This window comes from Salmo trutta, chromosome 26, assembly GCF_901001165.1.
Source record: "Salmo trutta chromosome 26, fSalTru1.1, whole genome shotgun sequence".
NCBI classification, from domain to species: Eukaryota; Metazoa; Chordata; class Actinopteri; order Salmoniformes; family Salmonidae; genus Salmo; species Salmo trutta.
In genome coordinates this window covers 16239530-16256072 of record NC_042982.1, presented here as the reverse complement: position 1 = coordinate 16256072, position 16543 = coordinate 16239530, and the positions used below count along the sequence as shown (strand labels likewise).

Here is a 16543-nt window from a genome sequence, read left to right as displayed (position 1 = left end):
GCTACTTCTACCCCTCACCTCTCTCTTCCTCTCTCACTTTTCCCTTCCCTTTTTGTCTCTGTCCTTTATACATTCCTATCTCCATCTGTTATCAGGGCTTGTGGCTGCCAGGCAGGAATGTGGGCTTAGTTCAGTGTAGCAAGCACAGACAGGTTCGTGTTGTAAATGGGAGCAGGTAGCGGATTAGAGGTGATTGTTGAGGTAGACGATACACCAGTAGGTAGAGCTGCTGGCAGGTAGCAGGTACTGTAGCAGCTTTGAAGGAAGCTCTAATTCGCTCACTCTGTAGTTGAGAGCTAGAATAATTTCGCAGTGGAGGACGTGTATTTGCTGGACAACTGGCGAAAGGTAATTATTGGATCGCCCTACAACTACACTGTGAGATATGACAAGGGACGTGATGGCTATATCATGAGGTTACTGGGTCTCTCACATATAGTAGTTTCATAGTATATATAGTCATGTGAAATATAACTTAGATTGAAGTGTTTTGTTCTGATCATAGTGTTTTTTTTTACTGTTTGCCGAGGACATGGATGTGGATTAAGGCAGCCCCCCGCACCTCTCTTATTCAGAGGGGTTGGGTTAAATGCTGAAGACACATTTCAGTTGAATACATTCAGCTGGATAGCTGACTAGGTATCCCCCTTTCCCTGTTGTCATTTCTACAGGTAATATCAGATATTTTAGCTAATTTCTTGGAGTTCTATCATGACAACAGGATAAACTTAATGATAAAGAACATTTGAATCTATGTTGTAAATCGGGATGCTTCAGAAACACATTTTCCAACCCTGCACAACATTTTAGGGATGCTAATTACTCTGAGAAAACTTCCATCCAAGGCACTTAAATGTACAAAGATGACTATAAACATGGGTTGGATAACATTGCTCGTGGTTTTCTCGACTAAATTTGCCCACAAGCCTCTAATTTCATAGATAATGGATGCATAAGTGTTTTCTTAGTCTCACATACACTCACTTTCAAATCTGGTCAATTATAACACGTATACAAATATAGACATGAAAAAGTATGTATAGCAATCTGTTGTGGGCCAAAAAGCATTGAATAAGATAGAAAGAATTTGTGGGATAAGAGGAGTGGAGGAGAGGTGTGGGTGCAATAGAGACAGACAGACAGACAGACAGACAGACAGACAGACAGACAGACAGACAGACGCAAGGCGGCTGCTAAGCATTCCTCTTGATGTGTCAGGTCTCAGGGGAGATCACCCTGTGTGTGTGTGGTTGTGTGTGTGTGTGTGTGTGTGTGTGTGTGTGTGTGTGTGTGTGTGTGTGTGTGTGTGTGAGTGTGTGTGTGTGTGTGTGTGTGTGTGTGTGTGTGTGCGAATGTGTGCCCACATGTGGGTGTTTGTGTATTCGTACGTACAGTACCAGTCATTCAAGGGTTTTTCTTTATTTTTACTATTTTCTACATTGTACGAAAGTAGTGAATACATCAAAACTATGAAATAACACTTATGGAATCATGTAGTAACCAAAAAATATTTTAGATTCTTCAAAGTAGCCACCCTTTGCACACTCTTGACATTCTCTCAACCAGCTTCACCTGGAATGCTTTTCCAACTGTCTTGAAGGAGTTCCCACATATGCTGAGCACTAGTTGGCAAATTTTCCTTCATACTGTGGTCCAACTCATCCCAAACCATCTCAATTGTGTTGAGGTTGGGTGATTGTGGAGACCAGGTCATCTGATGCAGCACTACATCACTCTCCTTCTTGGTCAAATAGCCCTTACACAGCCTGGAGGTGTGTTGAGTCATTGTCCTGTTGAAAAACAAATAATAGTCCCACTAAGGGCAAACCAGATGGGATGGCGTATCGCTGCAGAATGCTGTGGTAGCCATGCTGGTTAAGTGTGCCTTGAATTCTAAATAAATCACAGATTGTGTCACCAGCAAAGCACCCCCACACCATCACACCGCCTCCTCCATGCTTCACGGTGTGAACCACACATGCGGAGATCATCCATTCACCTACTCTGTGTCTCACAAAGACATGGCGGTTGGAACCAATAATCTCACATTTGGACTCAGACCAAAGGGCAAATTTCCACCGTTCTAATGTCCATTGCTCGTGTTTCTTGGCCCAAGCAAGTCTCTTCTTCTTATTGGTGACCTTTAGTAGTGGTTTCGTTGCAGCAATTTGACCATGAAGGCCTGATTTACGCAGTCTCCTCTGAACAGTTGATGTTGAGATGTGTCTGTTACTTGAACTCAGTGAAGCATTTATTTGGGCTGCAATCTGAGGTGCAGTTAACTCTTATGAACTTATCCTCTGCAGCAGAGGTAACTCTGGGTCTTGCGTTCCTGTGGCGGTCCCAATGAGAGCCAGTTTCATCATAACGCTTGATGGTTTTTGCGACTGCACTTTAAGAAACTTTAAAAGTTCTTGAAATTTTCCGGATTGACTGACCTTCATGTCTTATAGTAATGATGGACTGTCGTTTCTCTTTGCTTATTTCAGCTGTTCTTGCCATAATATTGTCTTGGTATTTTACCAAACATGGTTATCTTCTGTGTGCTACCCCTACCCTTGTCACAAGACAACTGATTGGCTCAAACACAGTAAGAAATTCCACAAAGGCACACCTGTTAATTGAAATGCACTCCAGGTGACTACCTCATGAAGCTGGTTGAGATAATGCCAAGAGTGTGCAAAGCTGTCATCAAAGCAAAGGGTGGCTACTTTGAAGAATCTCAAGTATCATTTGTTTAAAACTTTTTGGGTTACTACGTGATTCCATATGTGATATGTCATAGTTTTGTTGTCTTCATTATTATTCTACAATGTAGAAAATAGTAAAAATAAAGAAACACCCTGGAATGAGTAGGTGTGTCAAAACGTTTGACTGGTAGTGTATGTGTGTGATGGCTGAGTTCTGTAACAGGGGACATCAGCATTATCTGTATGTAAACGTTGTCTGTCTCCCTGTGTGTGGTGTGTGTTCTCATCTAATGAATCCCATTACTGACTCATCCTGGCTGAGAGGGGCTGAGGGGGGAATCCCAATCAGCAGTGTCTGTCTTTCTGTAAGAGTACTCATTGATCACTTGTAAGGTCTGACTTTTCACAGTCCCATTGGCCATGCCTAGTTAAACATTCTGGACCATTGTCTTTCACTTGCAATGTATAGAACCTTGTGAATGACAGTACAGTATAAACACCACATAAGACGGGACTTGACTAAAGAAAGAGACACAAAGAGTAGATTAAGTGTTCATGTTGCCTTTTGTAAACAGCAGGAGTCAGTAACGGAAGAAGCCCATTGAATCCTTCAGAATCCTTTCATCTCTCTTAGTCTCCTTTGTTAGATGATCCTCTCACAGGTGTGTCATGTTTTGTTCCACAGGATCTTCATGTGTCAGAGGGCATGATCGACAACGCAGTGGATATGGACAGTCTGAACAGGAACTTGCCTGAATGCGGATGGCAGACCCATAAGGTGTTACAGGTGAGGTGTGCCAGTGTGTGTGTGTGTGTATATATATAAATATATATATACTGCTCAAAAAAAGAAAGGGAACACTAAAATAACACATCTTAGATCTGAATGAATGAAATAATCTTATTAAATACTTTTTTCTTTACATAGTTGAATGTGCTGACAACAAAATCACACAAAAATAATCAATGGAAATCCAATTTATCAACCCATGGAGGTCTGGAAGTGGAAAACCACACTACAGGCTGATCCAACTTTGATGTAATGTCCTTAAAACAAGTCAAAATGAGGCTCAGTAGTGTGTGTGGCCTCCACGTGCCTGTATGACCTCCCTACAATGCCTGGGCATGCTCCTGATGAGGTAGCGGATGGTCTCCTGAGGGATCTCCTCCCAGATCTGGACTAAAGCATCCGCCAACTCCTGGACAGTCTGTGGTGCAACGTGGCGTTGGTGGATGGAGCGAGACATGATGTCCCAGATGTGCTCAATTGGATTCAGGTCTGGGGAACGGGCGGGCCAGTCCATAGCATCAATGCCTTCCTCTTGCAGGAACTGCTGACACACTCCAGCCACATGAGGTCTAGCATTGTCTTGCATTAGGAGGAACCCAGGGCCAACCGCACCAGCATATGGTCTCACAAGGGGTCTGAGGATCTCATCTCGGTACCTAATGGCAGTCAGGCTACCTCTGGCGAGCACATGGAGGGCTGTGCGGCCCCCCAAAGAAATGCCACCCCACACCATGACTGACCCACCGCCAAACCGGTCACGCTGGAGGATGTTGAAGGCAGCACGTTCTCCACGGCGTCTCCAGACTCTGTCACGTCTGTCACATGTGCTCAGTGTGAACCTGCTTTCATCTGTGAAGAGCACAGGGCGCCAGTGGCGAATTTGCCAATCTTGGTGTTCTCTGGCAAATGCCAAACGTCCTGCACAGTGTTGGGCTGTAAGCACAACCCCCACCTGTGGACGTTGGGCCCTCATACCAGCTTCGTGGAGTCTGTTTCTGACCGTTTGAGCAGACACATGCACATTTGTGACCTGCTGGAGGTCATTTTGCAGGGCTCTGGCAGTGCTCCTCCTGCTCCTCCTTGCACAAAGGCGGAGGTAGTGGTCCTGCTGCTGGGTTGTTGCCCTCCTACGGCCTCCTCCACGTCTCCTGATGTACTGGCCTGTCTCCTGGTAGCGCCTCCATGCTCTGGACACTACGCTGACAGACACAGCAAACCTTCTTGCCACAGCTCGCATTGATGTGCCATCCTGGATGAGCTGCACTACCTGAGCCACTTGTGTGGGTTGTAGACTCCGTCTCATGCTACCACTAGAGTGAAAGCACTGCCAGCATTCAAAAGTGACCAAAACATCAGCCAGGAAGCATAGGAACTGAGAAGTGGTCTGTGGTCCCCACCTGCAGAACCACTCCTTTATTGGGGGTGTCTTGCTAATAGCCTATAATTTCCACCTGTTGTCTATTCCATTTGCACAACAGCATGTGAAATTTATTGTCAATCAGTGTTGCTTCCTAAGTGGACAGTTTGATTTCACAGAAGTGTGATTGACTTGGAGTTACATTGTGTTGTTTAAGCGTTCCCTTTATTTTTTTGAGCAGTGTATATTGAGTATACAAAACATTAAGAACACCTGCCCTTTCCATGACATAGACTGACCAGGTGAAAGCTGTGATACCTTATTGATGTCACTTGTTAAATCCACTTCAATCAGGGGAGGTGAGGAGACCGGTTAAGGATTAACCGTTGAGACAATTGAGAAATGGATTGTGTATGTGTGCCATTCAGAGGGTGATAGGGAAAGACAAAATACTTAAGTGCCTTGTAACGGAGTATGGTAGTAGGTGCCGGGCACACCGGTTTGTGTCAAGAAATGCAACGCTGCTGGGTTTCTCACACTCAACAGTTTCCCGTATGTATCAAGAATGGTCCACCACCCAAAGGACATCCAGCCAACTTGACACAACTGTGGGAGGCATTGCAGTCAACATGGGCCATCATCTTTGTGGAACGCGTTTGACACATTGTAGAGTCCATGCCCTGACAAATTGAGTCTGTTTTGAGGGCAAAAGGGGAGGGTGCAACTCAATATTAGGAAGGTGCTCCTAGTGTTTCGTATACTCAGTGTGTGTGTGTGTGTGTGTGTGTGTGTGTGTGTGTGTGTATGCTGCAGTCTCATCTCTCTAACCACAACCTGCCCTTCACTACCACTCTGTGAGGAGTGTTCTCTTAATGGGGAGGGGCACATGGACTGTGAGGCCCTTGTGTGAGCGATACTAAAAACTTGGCAAGTGACGCTGGAAACAAAACGAAATCCTGGCTGTCATCGTACTATGTAATTTGGTTTTATTTTTCCAATGTCAAACCATACCCGTGGCATTTTCTCCTCTTCTCTTGATAACTGTGTCCACTGATGTGACATGTCAAGGCTCCCTGAAGACTAACTAGATAAGACAAAAATGGGTCTGAAACAACAAGCTGCCTCTGTACCCACCTGTGGTTAGTATGGCTCTGTGTTGCTGAGTCCTGGGTTCAAATACTATTTAAAATATCCACCTGGCACTCCAGGCAGTGCTTGACTTGGACTGAAATACATGTAGGTGCCAGTACTCATTTTGGGTGTCAGTACCATTTATATTTAGGTGCATGAACTCCTAAATAATTTTGAGCTAATATATAGGAGGTGCGAAATAGAGAGAGAGAGATGGAGCAGAAGGGCAGGAGGATATGCTAAGAGCAGTAGACAGAGGTTCAGAGCTCTGGAGTGCCACAGGGGAGCAGTAGCACACAGGAAACTGCAGCTGGGTGCCACTAACACAGTAGCCTATACTGACATGCAGGAGAGAGACAATGATTAAACCAGCAAAAGATCAAAGTGAAAAATATCAAAGAGAGGCTGATAGAAGAGACTGAACTTGTTACAGTAGGCCTTTGCCCTATCAAGCAGGAAACACTTGCATGCTCTTCAGAGAGGTCTTAGTAAGGTTTAATGAGGATATATTGGGGTTGTGTTCAGTAGGGCACACTGTAGCAAAAACAAATTGGCAACGGTTAATGAAAATCTTTATTTCTATTAGACAGGTTTAGGTAGCATCTCTGTTTCACTCCATTTCAAAACGTTTTGTCCCTACTGAACACCATCCTGATGACAGACAAAGAGACCCTGTGGCATTTCAACATATCATCACCACCACCTGCTACAAAATGGTGGCATGGTGATTAGGCCTATTACTAATCTAAAATGTAATTGCACTATCCCTCAAAGCACTCATGGGCCCTCATCTACTACATCTAGTCACTACTGCTAGCTGGCCTTTGCCTTAGAGCTATTATCATCTATCTCCCCGATCCTCTTCGCCCGGGCCCAGCTTTAACAGATCAATCTAATTGAAAGTAGATCATCCTATTTGGACAGCCATGGGTTGCCACCCAAAGGAGAGGCTGACTTCATGATCTGTCGTAACGCTGCTTCGTGTGCAGATGGGTTGATTGTAAAGCAGGTGAACGAGAAAGATTATCAGCAAGGATATACAACAGACTCAAAGTAGCATGCCATACATTGGGCTAATGATCATTGGGTTGAACCATTTTACTCCCCCTAGTCTTCCACAGGACAATGTTAGAGTAGCCTAGGCATCAAATGAATTCATTTTGACTAAAAAGTTAATGCAAACCCCACGTGTGCAATACATTCAGAGATGCTATGCTGATGATGACAAAGAGGTTCTTCACAGCTTAGCTCATATTGTATGTCTTCCAGGAGGTAATGTCTCTTAATTGCAGTGCTTCAGTGGTTTCCAGCGAGTGCTGTTACCATGACAACTTTTCCTTCTCCCAAAGCCCCATGCTGGTGTTTTTGCTCTGCGGGCATAACTAGGCTCCCTCACAGCTCACACTCTCTCTGTATAAAGCGATATGTAAACAGCCCCAGCAGTCAGCTAGAGCAATGCCACCACACAGAGAAGACATTCATACAGGCTGGATGTCCCTGGGCTATGAAATTAACCGTAATGTAGGCCTGTGATCCAGTGTAGCTGCTATAACAGCGCTAAAACATATTGTTGTCATGGATAGAGAAGGAATGAAAGGGATCATTCTGAATAGCCAACAGTCATATAATATAATGTTATGTACTGACTGTTTGGATAGTGAACATGTATTGTGTGACTATCTTTTGCAGTGAAAGGGAGCATCCATCAATTTGGGGTGCATTAATGGTTAGTCAAAAGGCCAACTGTAGCTTGAGGGTAGTTGTCTAAAGGGCTATTCTCTTCCCCATTTAGCTTTTCCAAAACATTTGGTGATATTAAGTCTGCTTCCAATCATTAACGTATACTGCCATATATGGCCAAATGGAGCTAATACACTGATAATTGAGTCTGTGACCTTTCTGTTTGTAGAGCACTCCACTGGATCTGTTTGAGAGCGGCAAGGCGCTGAAGGTCCAGGCAGAGCGCCCCCATCTGGTCAGTCTGGGCAGTGGCCGTCTCAGTACAGCCATCACACTGCTGCCCCTTCCCGAAGGTGAGCTAATATTTCTTCTATCCAAATGTCAATAGTGAAATGTAAAGGAATGTAGATAGGTGAGCTGTAAGAATTTGGTTGGTCCTTCTACCGCTTGTGCTCTTTCATATGTGTGCTTTTGAACAGTGAGGATTTGCATGCACACACACAATGCAGCACAGAATACAGGAACATGCACATGCTCACACATCAGCCCCAGGAGCATAAAACTGACAGTGCCATGTCCTTCACCCTACAGTGCTCACTTCAATATCTTCAATATCACTAGAACCTCTATTGGCTATACCCCAGCCAGAAACACACACACACACACACACACACACACACACACACACACACACACACACACACACACACACACACACACACACACACACACACACACACACACACACACACACACACACACACACACACACACCTCAGTCCCAGCAGGATTAAATACGCTGTGCTCTGACCCGGCTGTCATCTCTATTTCGGAGTCGGACCATATGACAGCAGGAGTGAGGGAGCGGCACTCTGATAGCCCTCACCATAATCATCAACCAATTGGTGAAATTGCCACAGGGCAGAACAGGTCGATTCGTCCCCCCTAGAGGTCATAAGCAATGGCAAAATGTGTAGAATTGCAGGAAATTTGCTTTCACGGTCAACTTTGGGAACGAAAAATGGTCCAATTCCATCTCCTAATTAATTTTCAAACAGAAATGGGGTGTGCCTTTGGTGGTTCATCGATGTGTCATTCTAGTCATGCGCACTGCACCGACGTAGCTAGGTTGTTAGCTAATCTAGGCACTTGTAGCTAACCAGTAACTCCTCCAGTATGTGTTGAGGTCATTTCACAGGATTTGTTTTTGAACGGAAGAAGTAGAGATCAGTAAGAAATGGCATTTCTTCAGCCAAATATCTTATTCATCCATTATAAAAAATGTTTTAGCATTAAATGACCTGGTATGATGGTACATTGATCAGTTGTACAGTTTAAAGCTGTTATTTTTGCATTTTTGCCCAGTCTTCCTTTAAAGTAACTGTCATGTGTTTCCAGATTTCTATTAAATATGACCTATAATTATGTTTTCCTTCCAAAAATGTTGCATTAGTTATGTTAAAAAAATCAGCTTTCTGCGTTGGAATGGTGTGGGCATTCCCCAACAACAGAAGGAATTTGTGAGTAGACCGCTGATTGGCCAGATCCTCCTCCTCAGGAGGATGACATCTTCTATGAGGAAATGGCAAGCATTTTTTAAATGGTCTGTTTGAGATAAAAGTTTGACGTGGTGTTTTTTAAGTGTTTTTTCTCCAATGTATGCTTTGGCCACAAATACGAGTATAGGATGAGTTAACAACATTATTTGGGTATGAGTTAACAGAATATGAACTTTTAAAAGTAAGATTTTCACTGGCCAGTTGTGGCTACCCAATGAGCACGGGCTAACTAATATGCACAGGGATCCATTGTTGCAAGGTTCCATAGGCCCCATAGTGACGAGTGATTACGTGGCTACGTTTGCATCAACTATGGGTAGCTACCGCAAGTACACAGTGTCCTTCGCCCCCATCCCGGAAGTAGCTAGTTATTTTCCAGTTGTTGACAAACAGTTTTCTATAACAGCTTGCTTAGCTTTAAAGAAGTAATTTGTCACTATGGAACCCATGCGAATTGGGTGGCATGATCACAGGCTATCCAATTCGTACGGGGTCCATTGTTAGCAAGGACATCATGTCGTAACGTTAACAGAAGTCCAAACTCTAGCAGTAGCTACCCATAGTTGACGCTAACATAGCCACCTAGAGCAACGTAGCTATCAAAACAACGACATTCGTCACTATGGGGCTGACAGAACCTTGCTAACAATGGACCCAGTGCATATTGGGTCGCCCGTGCTCATTGGGTAGCCACACAGTTACTTTAAAACTGCAACATTTTCTCTCAGCCTCATGGCAACATGTGTAGAATAGCATTACAAAACTGCTAATTTTTCTCTCTGCCCCATGGCAAAATGGGTTGAAATGCAGGATAGCCGTTTTTCTTAAAACCAATTTGTTTACCAACATTTTTTTAGGGGGATGCCTTCCAATTATCTTTCCACTTATACTATGTACTCAAAATACCCCTCCATATACCCCTGAAAATACCAAAGAGAGGCATAATAAGTCATGTCAAACTGTCTAGAATTGCAGGAAATATGTTTAAAAAATGTTTTTATTATTGACCCCATGGACCCTCTGTCTACTATTCGTACCCCCCAATTTCTACACTATAATTTGGCCCTGACCTCAACCCCCACCACCACCCCTGCCTAACACCACTTTACTATCCTCTCCCCACCTCCTGCACTGTCCACCACCCCTCCCTAACACCGCTTTAGTACCCTCTCCCTACCTCCTGCACTGTCCACCACTGCTACCATTCATCCTGGGAATTTCTTTCTCCATGCCCCTCTCTGTCTGGAGTTCTGCAGGGAGTTGGGTATGGAATGCACTGAGAAGGCTGCATCCCAAATGACACCCTATGCCCTATATAATGGCAGCTTATTCCCTATGGGCCTTGGTCAAAAGTAGTGCACTTTATAGGGAATAAGGTGCTATTTGGGAGGCAACCTTGTTCCAGAGGGGAGAGAGGATGAGAATGCGTGTTGCACTGTGATGTGACATTCCACTGGGTTTTCTCCTTTTATCTGGAGCCCCAGTAGAGATGAGGCTGGACAGGGTCACTGTTGGGCAGAGGGAGGGGGTTGTGAAGGGTGGAATGGGATTTAGTTACAAAGCATTTCTGTTTTTTAGCGTATCTGCCTAATTTAATGCATGACTGCTGGATATGACATTGACTCCCGCCATGAGTTACAAAGACTCGTCCAATGGACTATATCAGAATAAAACAATATTATGTTATCATTCACTTATTTTGAAGGTTTCAATTCTCTTGTAAGTTATTCTGTCACTTAATAAATAGGTAACTTTGTCATTATACAGTAACAACATGGATGTTGTACACAGTAAGTAAAACACTGTAGTTGAAAGTAAATTTACAGCCACTAACAGCCACAGTCAACATACTGTCACATTCTTCTCTTGGCAACACAGTTTGATAAGAGACTGCTTCTATGAACATTGAGGGATCATTCTAGCCTGGTAGTCAAATATTTTTGTGCTTCTTTAGCTGTCTCTTTTATTTGAACAGACTACCAGGCTACCACCAGGCTAGAATCCCTCAGTTCCAGTGTTCATCTTTTGCTCATACTCTTCTTGGTATTGCTCCTACAGGTAGGACCACGGTGGGCCATGGGGCGATGGACATCAGCATCCAGGGCCCAGGAGTTGCCGCCCAGCACTGCTCCATAGAGAACCGGGCAGGGATCATCACTCTCCACCCCTGTGGGAACCAGTGTGCCATAGACGGGCTTCCTGTCACCAAACCGGTACGCCTGTCACAAGGTATGGCTCCTTACAAACAAACTGACTTGTGGAAATAAACCTCAATTGCAAGGAGTCTGTTTCTGCATACCTATAACTCTTATTGTGATCTATTATTATCACATTCGACATAGAATAATGATGTACAGCAACAGATGCACATACTGTTTCAAGATGATTTGACAAAAAACAAACATGCAATTAAACCGTTTTTGTGATATTGCTTTGGTCATTGAGAGGAACTCAATTACAATCCTGGACTAACGAATGCACATGTATACAATTAATGCCAAAGATCGATGCCTATTTGCTAACTGTGTAACCTGCACTTACAAACCCCAAATCGATTAAGATGGGAGTATTAGAGTCAAGAAATCCATTCAGCAAATGCAAATGTGTGCTTTTTCTAAACACATCGATTGAGAAATAACCACACATTCCTGTGGGACTGTAGTGAATTATTTGTTACCACAGTAAACTTGACTGTGCTCTCAAGCACACTGCAATATTACAACATGGCTGGAAGGAAGCCTATTGATTTTCAATACATCACGTTCTTTCACCAGGATGTCTGAATTTATGCTACAAGACCAACAGAAAATAAAGCAACGGGCCCTCCTCCAGGGAGAGTATCTATGACGTTAGTCATAGTACTTACAGTATCTCAACGGCTTCTTGGCTCCATCGAATCACATGAACTCCACAGTCATAAACTAAAAACAGTAACAAGAGAGAGCTAACGGTTGGAGGCTAATGATGACACTGCCTGTCTCCTGGCATCCCCCAACCTGGCTTTTCTTGTAAATCCGAGCAGGGACATTGCTATTTTTATTCCACCCCTCTTACCTCAACAGATCCCCCTGGGGGTAAAAGGTCAAATAATGATTTTTGAGGGAATCATGGATATATGTATATTTTTTGGTACAAAAAAATGAATTGTACTGGTGAAGAATAAGTTCAAGACCAAGGTGGTGTCATTGATTGTGCTGACTCAAGATCTGTGTAATAATATGTAGAGATGAGTTAGTTGATACTGATACCTTTGACACTGTGGCGGTCATATTATGTAACAAGCATGAGTGAAAAGTTGGCATGGCTACTGTCATTCAAGATGCAGAAATTCCTTGGTTTTTCTGGGTGAGTAGTAAGCTATTGAAAAGAATCGACTGAATCCAGACTTGAAAATTGTGTTGATATTACATTTTCATCTCAGAAGGTACAGTATATACATTTTCTCTGACTTATAGCACAGAGCAGTGTTCCTGTGAAGAGAGTAAGAGACATATTGAGGGCTTTGTTTAAAGCTGAGTGTATGATATTAACACGTGAACTACAAATACATTGAACCCTTCCCCATAATAACTTGGTAGTCAGTCAGTCAAACAGACGATACTAAACTAATACTGGAGGAAACGGGTGAGGTTGATTCAGAAGACAGAGATTTGGGATTGCACATAGAAGCTCTGACTCAGAGTTAGTGCTCCTCTCACCCCACCCCACTGAGCCCCCCTCCCCTCCCACCACACCAAACCTTTTTCTCTTTCTCTCTGGGGTGGATATTTTTTTTGAGTCTGTGTCGGAAACAGCTGTTCAACATCGACCATCTCTCCTGCTGGAAGGAGCCCCGGCAAAACAAACATGCGGAGGTAGTCCACTGCTATAGTGACTGACTGATAAATAGGACATTGCGCGAGGCTGCGTTGGAAGGAGCAATATACAACGAATTGTAACGCAAAATAATTCCCTGAAATGGATTGTATGAACCAACTGTTCCACTGGCTGCACTACAAGGCAGGTGTACAGCGTATTTTGTGAAAACATAACGTAGCCTATGTAAGTAGCCTGTGGAATAATACTGACAAATATTACCATAACAAAGGAGTAGTCAGGACAAGCCCGCATTGCCGCTCTCTTCTTCAACAATAATTTGCCATTCTGGAACAACACGTGGCTCTTTCTAAAGGAGCAGCTGCGATGTTAACAGCAGAGGGCAAGACGACTTTCCTTTTGATTTAAAGTAAGTGTTCAAGTCACAATTAAAGGTAATGTCAATGTTGTAGAGTATTGCAGCTGTGTGAATTTATTGTATCTACCAACTTTTTGCAATTGGTTAATCATCAGTTGTCTCCCACAAACCGAAAGCGAGTCGCTAGATTCGTTACAGTAGATGGGTGACGTACAGTAAGTATAACATTGTAACGTTCAAATGATACATTGTACCCTATTCTCGAAAGTAGACGTTGTCTCCTTTATTGATATCGTAAAAAAGATAATACACCAGCACCAGTAAAATAACATTGACATGTTGTATTAATATTGACAGCAAAACATACACAAGGATAAAATCTCTAGCCAAATCCTCCACTATGACAGGGCAGTGATCTCGTTTCATTTTGGCATGGTCACCAGGGGCCTGTATACTGTTACATTTCTATTCCTGGTCCATGAGACCTAAGCATGCTGTTAACCCTCTCTAGAATCTAGACGCAATCTATTCTCATATTAGCAAGCCCACTCAAAACTCCCCCCCTCCAAAATCTGTCATTTCTGATACATTGCATTGACCCCCATTGCATGCATAAAGAGACAGGAGGTGCACCACCTCTGCAAACAAGCATCAGGCTGCCCTAAAATTCACTCCTTGTTTACAGCTCGGTGAGCCACATATCCTGCTGCTCATGCTTGGTTGAACCTGGACTCCTCTGTTTGTGAGGCCACATCCACAGAGCATGGATAGAGAAATAACCCATGGCCATCTGTTTCACTGACTTGACCAGCAGGTGTATTTATTGTCTTATGTTGTTCTGGCAAAAGGAGGTGAGGGAGGGAGTGTGAACAGTCCACATCTGTTACTAGACCCCCTGACACCTCATTATGCCACTCACAGGAGATGGCAAATAGTTTCAGGATATTGTATCTGGAATAAATGTTATGTAATAGATTTCTCAATTCTGAAAGTATATGAAGAGGGAACCTGAAATCAGTATCAATGGTGTCAAATGCCACATTATATACTGTAAGGGGTTGACTGTCTCAAATTAAGTGGATTGTATCTTACCAAAATACTTGACTGTCACCATCATTCTTTTTATTCATCACAAGCTTAAAATGTCTCATTGGGTATTGCTGTATAGGATACCTATACCCACTTTAGAAAGTAGGCAGACATCATAGTTATGACATGTATTGATATACCAACTCAGTTATGTTGGATATTCTAACTTCGTTATGTTGGTGAAAATAGAATGGTCATACGAGAACTTCCACTGCTTCCCTGTGTATCTCCTCTCTATCTCTTGGTATGTGTGGCTGCACTTTATGGCCTCTGCATTGGCTAAAGCTTTGAGTGGTTAACTGGTGAGCTTGAAAGTGTCTGGCCTTTCCTTAAGCAGTAAAACACAACAATGCCATGGCAACTGTCTTGCTTACTTTTTGGCATCCCTTTGTCCAGTGTGTCCTCTGCTTTAGAGATATCTGACACTCTAGGTTTAGTGTCTGGACTTCTGTGTTTTATGATGACGCAGTTAAATGTGAAATTGTCAAACGCTGGGAGCTTAAATGATAGTTAACTAGTAGTAAAGGAATGGAAATATATTTGGTCTTACTTCTAGAAGTTTATTTATCGATTCATTTTAAAGTAATGAAAAGTTTATCTGAACTGGAGATAATAGTTCTGTTTAGTCACAGATGGAGGGTCAGGGGGACTCTTTCTTTGTTGAAGCCAACTGAAACTCAGTTGATCTCTATTCTTCATACATGCCCTCACGTTATCACAATTCCAAGTATTTGCTCTCAACCCAGTTTCCTAGATCTTATTTCAGTGGTCCCAATGGCTTACTTTCCAAGGCTTAATAATGAAGATCTTTTTGGCTAACTATACTAAATTGAAATGATGATATGAAAATGCTTTCATATTGTTGCTTGGCAAGGGTTTAACTCCAGGGAATATGGTCTCAATTTATTTTACACTACAGTGATATAAACCAATGTAGTATCCCTCAGGTATACCAACCCAACCTTCTCCTATGGTTTCTTTCATCTACCAGGTTTTCATGAAAGAATTTCTCTTGAGGAGATTTGAATCCCTGCCAGTTTCAAAGAGTTTTCAGGGAATAATGGTCTGTGCTCTTTGGTGTCACTTCTAGTTGTGTCAAAGTTACCTTGAAGTAAAGACATCCACACCCATCTCAAACAACCTCATCTGTGATTTTCTGTTTAGATGATTGAAAATATAGTAATGTCAATTAACCCGTTGACTTCTCTCAATCAAGTCCTCTACTTGAGTAGGCTACATGGTACACTTTTTTGTTGTAATTGAATAACATGAATATGGTAACTTGCAGAGAAAACCCCATACGCGATATGAAAGATGTACATTGGAGCCATTCCCAAAGTGCACTCACTGTGATGAGAACCCATGAGTTCTGCCAATATTGGAGTGTTAAAGGAGAACTCTGCCTCGCAACGTTGAGAGAATCAATCTCGCTGATTAACTGTGAAGATCTTGGCTGCGCAGCCGCCACCCCCGTTCTCTTCCAACAGCTCCAATTAATTTTCTTCTGTGAAGGTTTTTTCATTTACCACTGAAGCATGTCCTCCCAAATGACGTTATGAATTTTAATTTAAAAAATGGCGACGTGTCATATTTTACTGTCAGTTTGTTTTAGCAAACACTTGATTAAACCTTGCGCTCTCTCTCGTGGTGATGTACAGAGATCAGTTTTTTTAAAGCTCAGCCTTCTACTGAACAGAGTTATGAAATATTATTCTTAATCCCAGCTCTTATTGGAATCCCTGAGATCCTTGTCTCTGATAAAAAAGGTTCTTCACTTCAAATCTGGGGAGAGCTGAGAGCATATGGAGTGATGAGTGGAGCAGTGGTGGACTGGGACCAAAAATTGGCCCTGGAATTTCTAACACACCGGCCCATTATATTCCTTGAGGACCCCACACTGGCCCATTTGTTCCTCGAGGCCCTGACACCAGCAATTTTTTTGCCAGATAATGATAATTTTGCACAAAAAAACAATGTTAGACAGGGTGACTGGTCTAAAAAGTGACCAGCCCATCTGGCATTTGCCAGAAATACCAGATAGCCAGTCCACCCCTGGAGTGGAGAACCCAAGGA

General features: G+C 43.0%; 1 protein-coding gene across 1 annotated transcript in view; it reads left to right on the top strand.

Annotated features, from left to right (window-relative positions):
• The first annotated feature begins 206 nt into the window (after positions 1 to 206).
• The window catches only part of LOC115163264 (pleckstrin homology-like domain family B member 1), an 89109-nt gene continuing 72772 nt past the window's right edge, over positions 207 to 16543 (top strand). Inside the window, exons 1-4 of the mRNA XM_029714990.1 lie at positions 207 to 348; positions 3376 to 3477; positions 7878 to 8001; positions 11266 to 11436. Coding sequence (XP_029570850.1) covers positions 3397 to 3477; positions 7878 to 8001; positions 11266 to 11436 — 376 coding nt within the window. The 5' untranslated portion in view covers positions 207 to 348; positions 3376 to 3396. The remainder of the gene's footprint in view (positions 349 to 3375; positions 3478 to 7877; positions 8002 to 11265; positions 11437 to 16543) is intronic.